This window comes from Vespa mandarinia, chromosome 10, assembly GCF_050613455.1.
Source record: "Vespa mandarinia isolate Hongniang chromosome 10, ASM5061345v1, whole genome shotgun sequence".
Lineage (NCBI taxonomy): Eukaryota > Metazoa > Arthropoda > Insecta > Hymenoptera > Vespidae > Vespa > Vespa mandarinia.
Genome location: NC_140819.1, coordinates 6,347,501 through 6,360,000, shown reverse-complemented (window position 1 = coordinate 6,360,000; position 12,500 = coordinate 6,347,501). Strand labels below are relative to the sequence as shown.

Here is a 12,500-nt window from a genome sequence, read left to right as displayed (position 1 = left end):
TCTCTCTCTCTCTCTCTCTCTCTCTCTCTCTTTCTTTCTGTCCCTCTGTCTCTCTTTTGCTCTCGTATCCGTACTGTTTGCTCGAAGAAAGTGACAATCGTTTCCGACCAATTCGTTCGTTTACAAAGCGTCGCTTTCTACTTCCTGAAAGCGACGTCGAGTGTTTGCTCGTTCCTTAACACTTTGACGGCTGCTGTCACGTACCTACGCGTGATTTCGCTAACCAGTGGTTATCAGCTCGTATATGACCTTAACTCGTGACATTTCGTTCTCTTAATATGTAATACATCGATCAACTGATTTCGAATAGATATGAAATCGTTTATTTTTTTTGTATCAACGTTTGAACATCGATCGATATTATATCATAATTATTTTTAATATATAAATGAATTTTTTTTTTTCTTTCAATGTGTCTATCCTATAAAAATATATCTATCGAAATATTATTAATTATTTTCCATGGATTGTTTCAATTTCAATATAATAATTATTATTATTTTTAATTTTTATTGACGTTTGAAAACATTTTTTTCATACGGATACACCAATGAGAAAGATAGAGAGAGAGAGAGAGAGAGAGAGAGAGAGAGAGAGAGAGAGAGAGAAAGGATTACTGGACGAATAAAATTTTTTTTCGTGTCTTCGTAAAAATTATACGATACGTAATTTTTAATGTCAGATTATTATATTAATACTAATAAATATAGTGTTTATACTATATATATATATATATATTATACTATTGCTCTTTCTCCCTCTTTTTCTTTCTCTCTCTCTCTCTCTCTCTCTTACTCTCATAATAATACTATTAATATTAAAATGACATAATTAATATATTATAAATAATCATATTAATTATAAGTATGATTCATAATTATAAAAAAAAAAAAAAAAAAAAAGAACACAAACATGAAAAATTTCATACATAAAGAGTAAAACAATTCGTGTTCCTGACTAGAAGATAAAACGAAAAAAAAAAAAAGAAAATAAATAAATAAATAAATAAATAAATAAATAAATAAATAAAAGAAAGAAAGAAAAATTGAGAGAACATTATAAAAGATATAAAACTAATCGAATAAGTTTATTTAAATCGTAACCCTTTAAGAAATATCGATATCATCGATATCGTTAAAAAATCTCGAATAATTTTGACGAGTACTCATATATTTTAACGAATAAACGACAAATTTTCTATCTGGTCGAAGAGAACACACCCTTTCTTTTCTTTTTCTTTTTCTTTTTCTTTTTTTCTTGTTTTTTTTTTCTTTTTTTTCTTTTTTTTTTTTAAGGTCGACTCGTGCGCACTCGTACTTTTCCGACGCTCGTTAAGCGTCTCGTCTACCGTAGAATACGTAGAGCATGTAAATGCGCTTATTTGTACGAAGCGTGGTCGTTAAAAAAAGAAAAAAAAAAAAAAGAAAAAAAGAAGAAAGAGAAAAAAGAAAAAGAAAAAATAAGAAGAAGAGGAAGAAAGAAAAAAAAAGAGAGAGAGAGAGTTGGTTTCTTTCAATTTAAAAAAATGACTTCATTTTGAAGGCGTCGAATCGAAACGCGTTACAACATTTTACATGAAAAAAAAAAGTGCGTTCTTTAGTTTGACATTAATGGAAAATTTCATTTTGTTAAACATCCTCTTTTCATTACTATTTCATTGACATTAAATATTTACAATTTATTTACCAATCGTTACAATTTCGATTCGTTTATTTCTAATACTTAGGATTAATTTTTTCTGTACAAATTACACGACGTGTTGTCGTCATCCAAACGAAATGACGATTTTAATGGATTAACGATTAAAGAGAGAAAGAGAGAGAGAGAGAGAGAGAAATAGAGATACTAACAAACGTATAAATCGATGGAACGAACAACAATCGGCATAGTAATAACACGCACGATCGAGTCTACGTAAAGCGTTCATTTACAATCTTAATTAAATAATTATATAGGATAGAATTAAGCTCTAAGGATTATATATTCGATATATTGTTCGTTTAATTAACGCTTAAATAATTAATTATTCGTTTGAGATTTCGCTTCATTTCGTTTCGTTTTACAAAAGATAGGAGAAAAGACAAAAAAAGAAAAACAAAAAATAAAATAAAATAAAAAGAAAAAGAAAAGAGAGAGAGAGAGAGAGAGAGAGAGAGAGAGAGAGAGACTTGAAATTGACGAAACAAAAAAAGAAACGTTCTCTTTTCTTCCTTTTTTTTTTCTTTTTTTTTTTTTTTTGGATCCCCGGGCATCTTTAGGAGAGGACACGATGCCAAGAAGTCATAGTTCATTTCCAAGAGTCGAAGCACTGTTGCTGCTAAGTCTCGCCATGCTCCTCGTTCAACTCGACATCTGTTGGTGTACGCTATCCCATAGAAGCAGACATCATGCTGAATTATCACACGAGGAGGTGAAAAATTTTCGACAGGACGAACAACATTATCCAAGAGCGGAGGCATTTAGTTCGAATCCTAACGATGATCCATTGATCGTACAAACCAGAAAAGGCAAGGTCAAAGGAAAGACATTAACGGCAACGACTGGAAAGGAGGTCGATGCTTGGTTAGGCATACCTTATGCGCAAAAACCTTTGGGTAGGTAAATCATCTCCTTATCTTACATATGATTTTGTTCTTTTTTTTTTCTTTTTTTTTTTTTTTTTATTTATATGAATTATTCGAAATTAAATATTTATTTTATTTGATCTTATTTGCGATACGTTTTATACATTTTTAATTCACAGGACCATTAAGATTTCGACATCCAAGACCGGCCGAACGTTGGAACGGTGTTCTCAATACGACAACTTTGCCAAACAGTTGCGTCCAAATTCTCGACACGGTGTTTGGGGATTTTTCAGGTGCCACCATGTGGAATCCAAACACACCGTTGAGCGAAGACTGTCTTTACGTTAACGTGGTAGCACCACGTCCAAGGCCTACTAACGCCGCTGTCATGGTATGGATATTTGGAGGTGAGTACCTCTAACTGACTATGTTTCTTTTTTAATAATAGTAATAATAATAATGATAATAATAATAATGATAATAATGATGATGAATGATAATCAATTAAAATTCTTTTCATATATATTTGTCATTTTTATCATGTTCTATAATAACTAATCAATTTGATAATAATTTCAGGTGGTTTCTATTCCGGCACAGCTACGTTGGACGTTTACGATCACAAAACGTTGGTCTCCGAGGAGAATATTATTCTCGTATCGATGCAATATAGACTCGCGAGTTTAGGTTTCCTGTATTTCGGGACATCAGACGTACCAGGTAATGCCGGTCTCTTTGATCAAATAATGGCACTCCAATGGATACGTGACAATATCGGTGCATTCGGTGGTAATCCCGACAACATAACGCTATTTGGAGAAAGTGCAGGAGCCGTGTCCGTTTCGATGCACCTTCTTTCGCCGTTGTCCAGGTATTACTCATCATCGCTAGATCAGGCTTGAAAGAAAGAAAAAAAAAAAAAGAAAAAAGGGAAAAATAGATAAAAAGATATAGATAGATAGATAGATAGATAAAGAGTACGAGAAAGAAAAAGAAGACTTCTCCTTCTTTCTCGTTGCTTGACTTTTTTAGGCACCTCTTCAATCAGGCGATAATGCAATCGGGTTCAGCGACAGCCCCCTGGGCTATAATCTCACGAGAGGAATCGATAGTACGAGGTATCAGGTTAGCGGAAGCCGTTGGTTGTCCACACGATCGGAATAACTTGCAAGAGGTAATCGATTGCCTGATCGTTAAGGATTCAAAAGATTTGGTTGAAAGCGAATGGGGTACATTGGGCATATGCGAATTTCCATTTGTACCTGTTATCGACGGGACGTTTCTTGATGAAACCCCACAACGTTCATTGGCCAGTTCCTCATTTAAAAAGGCCAATATCCTAATGGGCTCTAACACCGAGGAAGGGATTTACTTTATCATATATTATCTTACCGAATTATTTCGAATCGATGGTACCGAGGATGTTAAAGTTACTAGAGAACAATTTGTCAACGCCGTCTCGGAATTGAATCCTTACGTTAATCAAATAGGACGTAATGCTATTATATACGAATATACGGATTGGCTTCATCCAGAGGATCCCGACATCAATCGGGATGCCATTGATAAGCTCGTAGGCGATTATCAATTCACCTGCAACGTCAATGAATTTGCCGGCCGATATGCCGACACTGACAATACCGTCTACATGTACTACTACAAGCACAGGTAAAACCAACTATGCTTTTCAACGATTCAACGATTATTATTATTATTATTATTATTATTATTATTATCATCATCATCATCATAATTCACGATGAGCTTCTCGAGTGGCCTCTTAACCCAAGTAGCTCTTTAAAGCTACATCAAAATAATGGTGAATTCTTTTTCTTCCCTTATTATATATACATATGCATACATATACATATATGTATATATATATATATATATAGAGAGAGAGAGAGAGAGAGAGAGAAAGAGAGAGAGGGAATATTTCAAAGATAGATAGCAATATTTTAAAAGGATATTCTTCTATTCGTTATAAAAATGAGAAAAAAATTCTATATAAACATAAGCTGACCACAAATATTCACATTCCAATATAATAAATATTATATTTTATTCATAACAATCTTTAAAAACGTTCTATACAATATCATATTTTGAAACGTTTAACGATTAATACGTATAAATATATTTTTACGCGTAAATATCGTCGAACGAATAAATTGAAATATTTTAAAATTATAAAAATTCTTTGATAAAATATTGATTTCTTTTTATATCGTCACGTCACGTCAATTTTTCATTGTTAATACTAAATATATTGCTATAGTTTAAGATTAATATTATTCTAATATAAATATATACGTATATACCTTTATAAATGAAATGACAGTATTTTCATCGAATTTTTCGATGTCTTCAATATTGAAAACTTCTTGTAATTTTCTTTTCTTTTATCGTAGTACACTCACTCTTTCTCTCTCTTTCTTCTTTTTCCCTTTTTCTTCAGATCAGCGAACAATCCTTGGCCAAAATGGACTGGAGTAATGCACGCCGACGAAATTAATTATATATTCGGGGAACCATTAGACACTACGAAAGGATACACGCAAGAGGAGATCTTACTTTCTAAAAGGATGATGAAGTACTGGGCCAATTTTGCAAAATCCGGGTAAATATATTAATACGTTTATACGTATTATTCTAAAGATGATACTTTCTCTTTCTCTCTCTTTGTCTCTCTGTCTCTGTCTATCTGTTGTACTCTCTTTGTATTACTCAGAGATCATAGGATATGTTTATAAACACATTACATACACACGGAATAGACGCTATTGAGATAACCAATCATTGAATATATTTTGTTGTTTTTTCTTTACAGAGATCCAAACATTGGTGATTCGACCTCGTGGACGCTTCCTCATTGGCCGACTCACACTGCCGTTAAGAAGGAATATCTCACTCTCGATACAAACAATTCCGATGTTGGTTACGGAATCAGAACGAGACAGTGCGCCTTTTGGAAAAGATATCTTCCACAATTACTCGCGGATACGTGTAAGTATATTCATGATTATTATAAAATATTTAATATTATTATTAAATTGTTTTTACTATCGTTCCTCGTGTGTCGATAATACGTACTCCTTTTTATCTGTTCGTTTACACGATACGATCTTTTCTTCATTTTTTTTTTCTGTTTTTTTTTTTTTTTTCAATCGTACAAAATACACAATTTCTCTTGGCTTTTAAAATCATATGCAACGAATTGAATTGCGTTTTTTTTTTTTTTTTTCATTTTTTTTCTTTTTTCTTTTGGCTAAGAGACACCTAAAAATTACTTGTCATGGACTTCGCGTCTAATTCGAGTAAGGAGAAAAAAGAAAAAAAAAAAAAAAAAAAAGAGGAAATAGAAAGGAATAAAAGTTCAAATAGAAAGAAGAGAAAAAGAAAAAAAGAAAAGGATAGAAAAACTTTGATCCTCTTTCGTATTAAAAGTCAACGCGTTTTCCTTTGGCTTTCATTTACGCGTAGATCGTCTTCTATGACACCTGTTGATCAGTAAAAGGTACGTTTCGTACTTACGCCTACGGTCGACCGATCTTTCTCTTTTTTCTTTTTCTTTTTTTATTTATTTTATTTTTTTTTTTTTTTTTTTTTTTTTTTCCTTTGAAACTGTAACTCGAAATGAAAAAAGAATGAAATAAATAAATAAATAAAAAAAAAAAAGGAAAGAAGAAAAAAATGTATCAAATCCGAAAATTTCTTTCGTCAATTAATTCGTTTCATAAGATTAATCGAATTCTTATTCTAAGCTTATCTCATTTTTATCCTGGAAAATGATAATTTTTAAAAACCATCCACACTTTTTTTTTCCTTCAAAAATATAACACAATCTCGATGTTGTAAGTCTCTTCGTACTCGTCGTACCTAGAATTTTGATGAGGCCTGAATAAAGAAAAAAAAAAAAAAGAAAAAAAAAAAAGAAAAAGAAAATGTGCATACGTAACATGTACATACGTAATATATTTGAATATTCGAAATATATTTTTACGAAAATAAGCCGCGCTCGTTTGCGTTCGTTTAATATTCGTTTATATTCGCAAAATTTGATTTCGAAGGGAAAAAAGACGGGGCATAGAAAAAAAAAGATTCGTTAAAAGGTAATGTCAAAGGTCGATCGAAACACAGGATGAATCGATGATATACGATTAGAATTAATATTGAAACGATTTATTATCTTTATTAATATTATTATTATTATTATTATTATTATCATTATTATTATTATTATTTATTACGTAAAAATGAATAGACATTCGTTGTAATTTTTTCGATGTTCCCGCATTGTATATTCGATGAGAATTTCAACGAGATTATCGTAAGATAACGTAAAGAACGAAATTGCAAAGCTTCGTAGAGAAATTCCGCATCGTGGACTTTGCAGATTGGACGGTAGCCAGAAAAGTGAAACCAAAAGGAAAAGAGCGACGTTGATGAAAGAGCGGAAGTAAAAAGAAAGAAGAGGAAAAGGAGAAAAAGAAAAAAAAAAGAAAGAAATAAATAAACAAATAAATAAAGAGAAAAATAAAAAAGAAAAAAGTGAAATAAAAGAGAGAAAAGATACGTTTGCGTTTAAATGTCACGAATTGTTCTTTAATTAAATTCTATTATTTCATTAATGAATAAAAGAGAAGGTAGAAGAAGAAAAGTGTGGAGGAGGAGGGGAGGGGCGAGGGAGAGAGAGAGAGAGAGAGAGAGAGAGAAAGAAAGAATCATCGAAGTTCACTAGAAGTAAGATAAATGTGAACGCGAGTCGTTTAACTCTTTATAATCGGAATTGTTTCTTTTTTTTTTTTTTTCATTCAAAAAAAAAAAAAAAGAAAGAAACAAGAACGAAGAAATTCATACTAATTGCGAAACTTTTAGAATAGAAACTTTTATAAAAGTATTTATAATTACGTTCAATATACTCTTATAACGCGTGTAATTTGAAAAGACGATTTCGTGATATAAAAGTTTGTAAAAATTGCAAGTATCTCTCTTGTTAAACGATATTTTTATAATATAGGTTTCGATATAGAACGACTTAAATAAATTCATAATATCCATCGTATAGGATCGAATTTTCGCTTAACACAGTTTCGATAAAACTACGAACGATAACGAATTAAACGTATTATAAAAGGTTTTAATCTATATTATATCGAATATAACTTATCTTGAACAAACTATGAAATATCGGATAAAAATTATATGTTTGTCGTAATAAAATGAAAGGAAATTTTTTAATGAAAATAAATAATACTAAAACAAACAAAACAAAACAAAACAAAACAAAAAAAATATATATATATATATACACATGCATATGTAGATATTTTTTTATTTTTTACTTCTATAACATATATATAAAAAAAAATGTATATATATATATATATTTGTTTTTATGCGTATCAGTGTGTGCCAAATCAAAGTTACATGGCTTTATAGAAAGTTAACATTAATTTTGACGGTCCAATCAAATCTAAATGGACCAATAGGATGACAAAGCAGAATGACGCATTTCCCTTGACAGAATACTAATAAATCGATTCGTTCCATATCCATTCTATTGAAAGCCGAATTGTACGATCATTTTCATTCTCTCTCTCTCTCTCTCTCCCACTCTCTCATAAAAAAGAAAGAAAAAGAAAAAAAAATATATATATACATATACTCTTACGAAGAAATAATTAATATAACATATTATACTTCAAGTAAAATCTATGTATATTAACGTTGCGTTCTCGAGTAAAAATAAATAACTGAGGAAGGAAAGAAAGAAAGAAAGAACGAAAGATATAAAGAAATAAATAAAGAAGGAAAGAAATAAAGGAAGGAAGAAAGGAAGGAAATTAAAAGAAGAAGAAGAAGAAGAAAAAAAAAAAGAAAGAAAAAGAAAAGAAAATTACTCGTTCAACATACCAAAAAGGTATATTTTTCAAGTAAGTTTATGAAACGTCGCCAACAAACTGGTCTCAAGCGTGCCGGCACCTGCCGTTTTCTATAATTCTTTCGTGCTGGAATAGCTTAAACGAGAAAATACAGAACGGCTTTTCTTGCCAACCGGGGGCTTTTTTTCTTTTCTCTTTTTCTCTCTTTCTCTCTCTCTTTTTTTCTTTTTTTTTTTTTTTTTGAGACTAAAAGAATCGTAGCTCCGCTTTTGAAAGAAGAAAAAACACGAAAGCGTGAAAACGTTTCGAGGAAAAAAAAAATTTCAACCCCTTTTGTGTCGTCTACTGTTTCTCTTCTTGGAGATTGCAGGGAGTAATCGAAAAAAGCTAGACGAGTCTAAAAGTGAAACGTTTCTCTAACGATAAGAAGAAACGAAAGGGATGGAAAAGGGAATAGGGAGAGTAAGAGAGAGAGAGAGAGAGAGAGAGAGAGAAAGAGAGGGAGGGAGAGAGAGAGAGAGAGAAAAGTTTCACGGCAGCCATTTGTCTCGTTTATCTTCTCGTCACTACCACCACCACACCACCACTACTATAACCACCATACTACTACTACCATCATCATTATCACAACTACCAGTAATACCTTCAACATAACCAGAACCACCACCACCATCAAGAAAATCTCTTTTACTGGTAGCACCACTTTTCAAATAGCAACCATTGTCTGGGTTACGTCTGCGAGATTAGCTCGATTTCTTCTTTCGCAATGTATTTTTTTTTTTTTTTTTTTTTTCCTTACGAATATATCATTGAGATAATTAAAGAAAAAAGATAAAAGATAGAAAGAAAATTTACGATTCTTCGGTATATATATATATATATATATATATATATATATATATATATATATATATAAGGGTGTAAGTTTCGAATTATGAATTTGTCATGAATTTTTTTTGATATAAACGTACGTATTTAGATTTATTTGTTTCGATTTGTTTTACGTTTTTATAGGAACGACGAAGAGCTTATAGAATATGTATATATATATATATATATTTTCTTTTTTTTATTTATATTTTTTAATTTATTTTTTATTTACTTATATACACGATATGTACATGCATATTACATATATTACTTTTGTTTTTGTGTATTCATTTTAGAATTAGAAAAAATTTTCTCGTGAGATTTATTAAATCGATGAGGTCAATAAAAAATCGAGAAGTCACAGTTTCGAATTAAGTCGATGCATAATGCAAACTAATTGACTTCGATCACATCAGGTTGACCCTGATTTAAGAAAATCACAGCGAGGACACAAATTTAGGGATTTATCTTATCTCCATACCATATATATAGCAATTTTTCTCTTATTTTACTTTTCTGTCTGACCTTTGGCTCTAATGAAGAATCGATCGACACACAAGCTCTATCTCCCATTTACGATTTTATTATCGAAAAGGAAATCGGGTGGGTGGGAGTTAGATAGGTGGTAGGGGAAAGAAATTAAAAAGAAGAAAAGGAAAAAAAATAACAGTCGTCGAAAGATTGATTCAAAATATCTAGAGCAATGTGATTAACTTTATCGTTAACTCTCTATGGAGATTAAAAAAAAAAAAGAAAAAAAAAAAAAAATAGAAAAAAAACCCGATCTTTTATTGTCTCCTTTATATTCTATCTTCTGTCCGAAATCGAAATTTGTAACTTTTTATTTCCGAACAATATTTTTTCTCGCGTTATCATTCTAAAAAGAAAAATTTTTATTCAATACTAAATTTTTAATTAATTAATTTTTTAATCAGATAAAGATTCATCGAAGATAATATAGTAAATCCATCGATTAATTAAACGTAATTATTAATTCGTCTTCTATATAAAGATCCGATCGCGAAGAGAGAGAAATAGAGAGAGATAGAGAGAAAGAGAGAGAGACAGAGAGACAAACGACAAAAACTATGTTACATATGTATATATATATATACAAATATTTATATATATATATATATATAATATTATGCATGATGTTTGATTAATGAACGATACGTATAAATAAAATATATTTACGTTCGATGTTCGTGAAATATAAGAAGATCGATGAATCGATCGATCTAATGGATTTTGCAGGTACGTGGCGCAGGTACGAAGGTGAATAAAAAAAAAAAAAAAAAAAAAAAAAAAGTGCAAATATAAAAAAAAAAGATAATAATCGTTCTGGGTTGCGTTCTCTTATCGATTATCGTTCGCTTCGATCGATAAAAGCAAATGAGTGGGAGGGAAATAAAAAAAAAAGAAAAAAAATAGATAGAGAATGGGGAAGAGAAAGAGAGAGAGAGAGAGAGGAAGGGTGGAAGGGAAAGGAGCGGAAGAAGGGGATCAATTGTATTTTGTTATCTGCATGCACATAATTTTCGATATCGCCAAGCGCCTCGCGTTCGAGGCGGCCTTTCCATATTGGTTTTGTCTCGGACTCGTTATCGGTACATTAATATGCTGCAAATCCGGATGTGTTACGAAATAAAGGTAGCCAATTATAACGCATCACGGGATTAATAGAGGATGCACGAGCATGGCTATCTGCAATGCAGGGAGGACTTCAGCGGTGAAATTCGTTCAATTTTCGTTCGCTACTATCGACGATGTTGGTTGGTCAATTGATCCATTGTTTTTTGATGATAGTTGATTCGCAACGATTTCCTTTTAACTCTTTGCTTTTTGTATTTATGAATGTTTTATTATTATCATTATTATTATTATTATTATTATTATTATTATTATTATTATTATTATTATTATTATTATTATTATTATTATTATTATTATTTCTTCTATTCTCTTTTTTTTTTCCTTTTTATCTTTGTTTCTTTCCCTTTTTTTTTTTTTTATCGATAACTAAGCCATTTCATGATCGACGAAAAAAGTGGTAGTAAGCTAGTAAGCGAAGAGATAAAAAAAAAAAAAAAGAAAAAAAAAAGATAAGAAAAGAAAACAAGGACGGAGAGACATCGTCCGCTTGCGTATTTGCGGATTAATAAACGAGACATCGGTTTGTCGTAGATAAAGAGGGAGAGTATTATTCGGAGAAGAAGAAAAAAAAATGGATAGGTAGTGGGGGTGGGGTGGAGGGAACAAATGAAATGGAATATGAAAGAAGTCACAAGCAGTTGTAATTTCATTTACAAACGTAATCGCGTTTATAAATCTTTTTTACTTTTTATAATGTTCCTTTTAGATTGGACTGAAATCAATAATAAAGAGAAAATAGCAAAGGAAGGAACTTATTATAATAATAAAAAAAAAAAAGAAAAAAAAAAAAAAGAAAAAAAAAATATTCCACTTGATTTAGTACGTGCACCATTTTTAATTAATCATACAGTGACGTGTCTGTGAATGCGTTTGTTGTGTGTCTGTGTGCTTGCGTGTGTGTATGTGTGTGTGTGTGTGTGTGTGTGTGTGTGTGTGTATGTATATATATATATGTATATATATAAGCGTACTTTTAACAAACATTTTCCATTATTAGTTCAGCTAACGAAAAGGAGAGAGAAAGAGAAAAAGAGAGAGAGAGAGAGAGAGAGAGAGAGAGAGAGAAAGAGAGAGAGAGAGAGACGTAGTAACCAATTTACCGATCGTTATTACGTGAAGCCCGAAAGTTGCTTGCATTTTATTTTAATTTTTTTGTTTTGTTTTGTTTTGTTTCTTCTTCATCTTTTTTTTAATTCCTTCTTTTTTTTTTATCGAACATTTTTCATTATTAGTTTCAAAAAGCCTCGGGCCACGTTTCTGTACAACCTTCTCTCTCTCTCTCTCTCTCTCTCTCTCTCTCTCTCTCTCTTTCTTTTTTTTCCAAGCTCTCTCTTTTTCTAGTTCGTTCGTTTTCATCGTTCCAAGAGGAACGTCCACAATTATAATGTAGTCGCCGCAATTATTTTCCCGCAGCATTATTCCCTCTAGCGAATACTAGTAGTACCCGTGATATTTCTCTCCTTCTCTCTCTCTCTCTCTCTCTCTCTCTCTCTATCTATCTATCTATCTATCTATCTACCTA

General features: G+C 31.1%; 1 protein-coding gene across 4 annotated transcripts in view; it reads left to right on the top strand.

Annotated features, from left to right (window-relative positions):
- The window catches only part of LOC118445537 (acetylcholinesterase), an 81,741-nt gene that overhangs the window by 47,421 nt on the left and 21,820 nt on the right, over positions 1–12,500 (top strand). For all 4 annotated transcript variants that reach the window (XM_085659573.1, XM_035875197.2, XM_085659575.1 and 1 more), the window contains 6 exons: positions 2,259–2,594; positions 2,744–2,974; positions 3,147–3,438; positions 3,600–4,235; positions 5,026–5,187; positions 5,398–5,573. In XM_085659573.1, coding sequence (XP_085515699.1) covers positions 2,270–2,594; positions 2,744–2,974; positions 3,147–3,438; positions 3,600–4,235; positions 5,026–5,187; positions 5,398–5,573 — 1,822 coding nt within the window. In that variant the 5' untranslated portion in view covers positions 2,259–2,269. The remainder of the gene's footprint in view (positions 1–2,258; positions 2,595–2,743; positions 2,975–3,146; positions 3,439–3,599; positions 4,236–5,025; positions 5,188–5,397; positions 5,574–12,500) is intronic.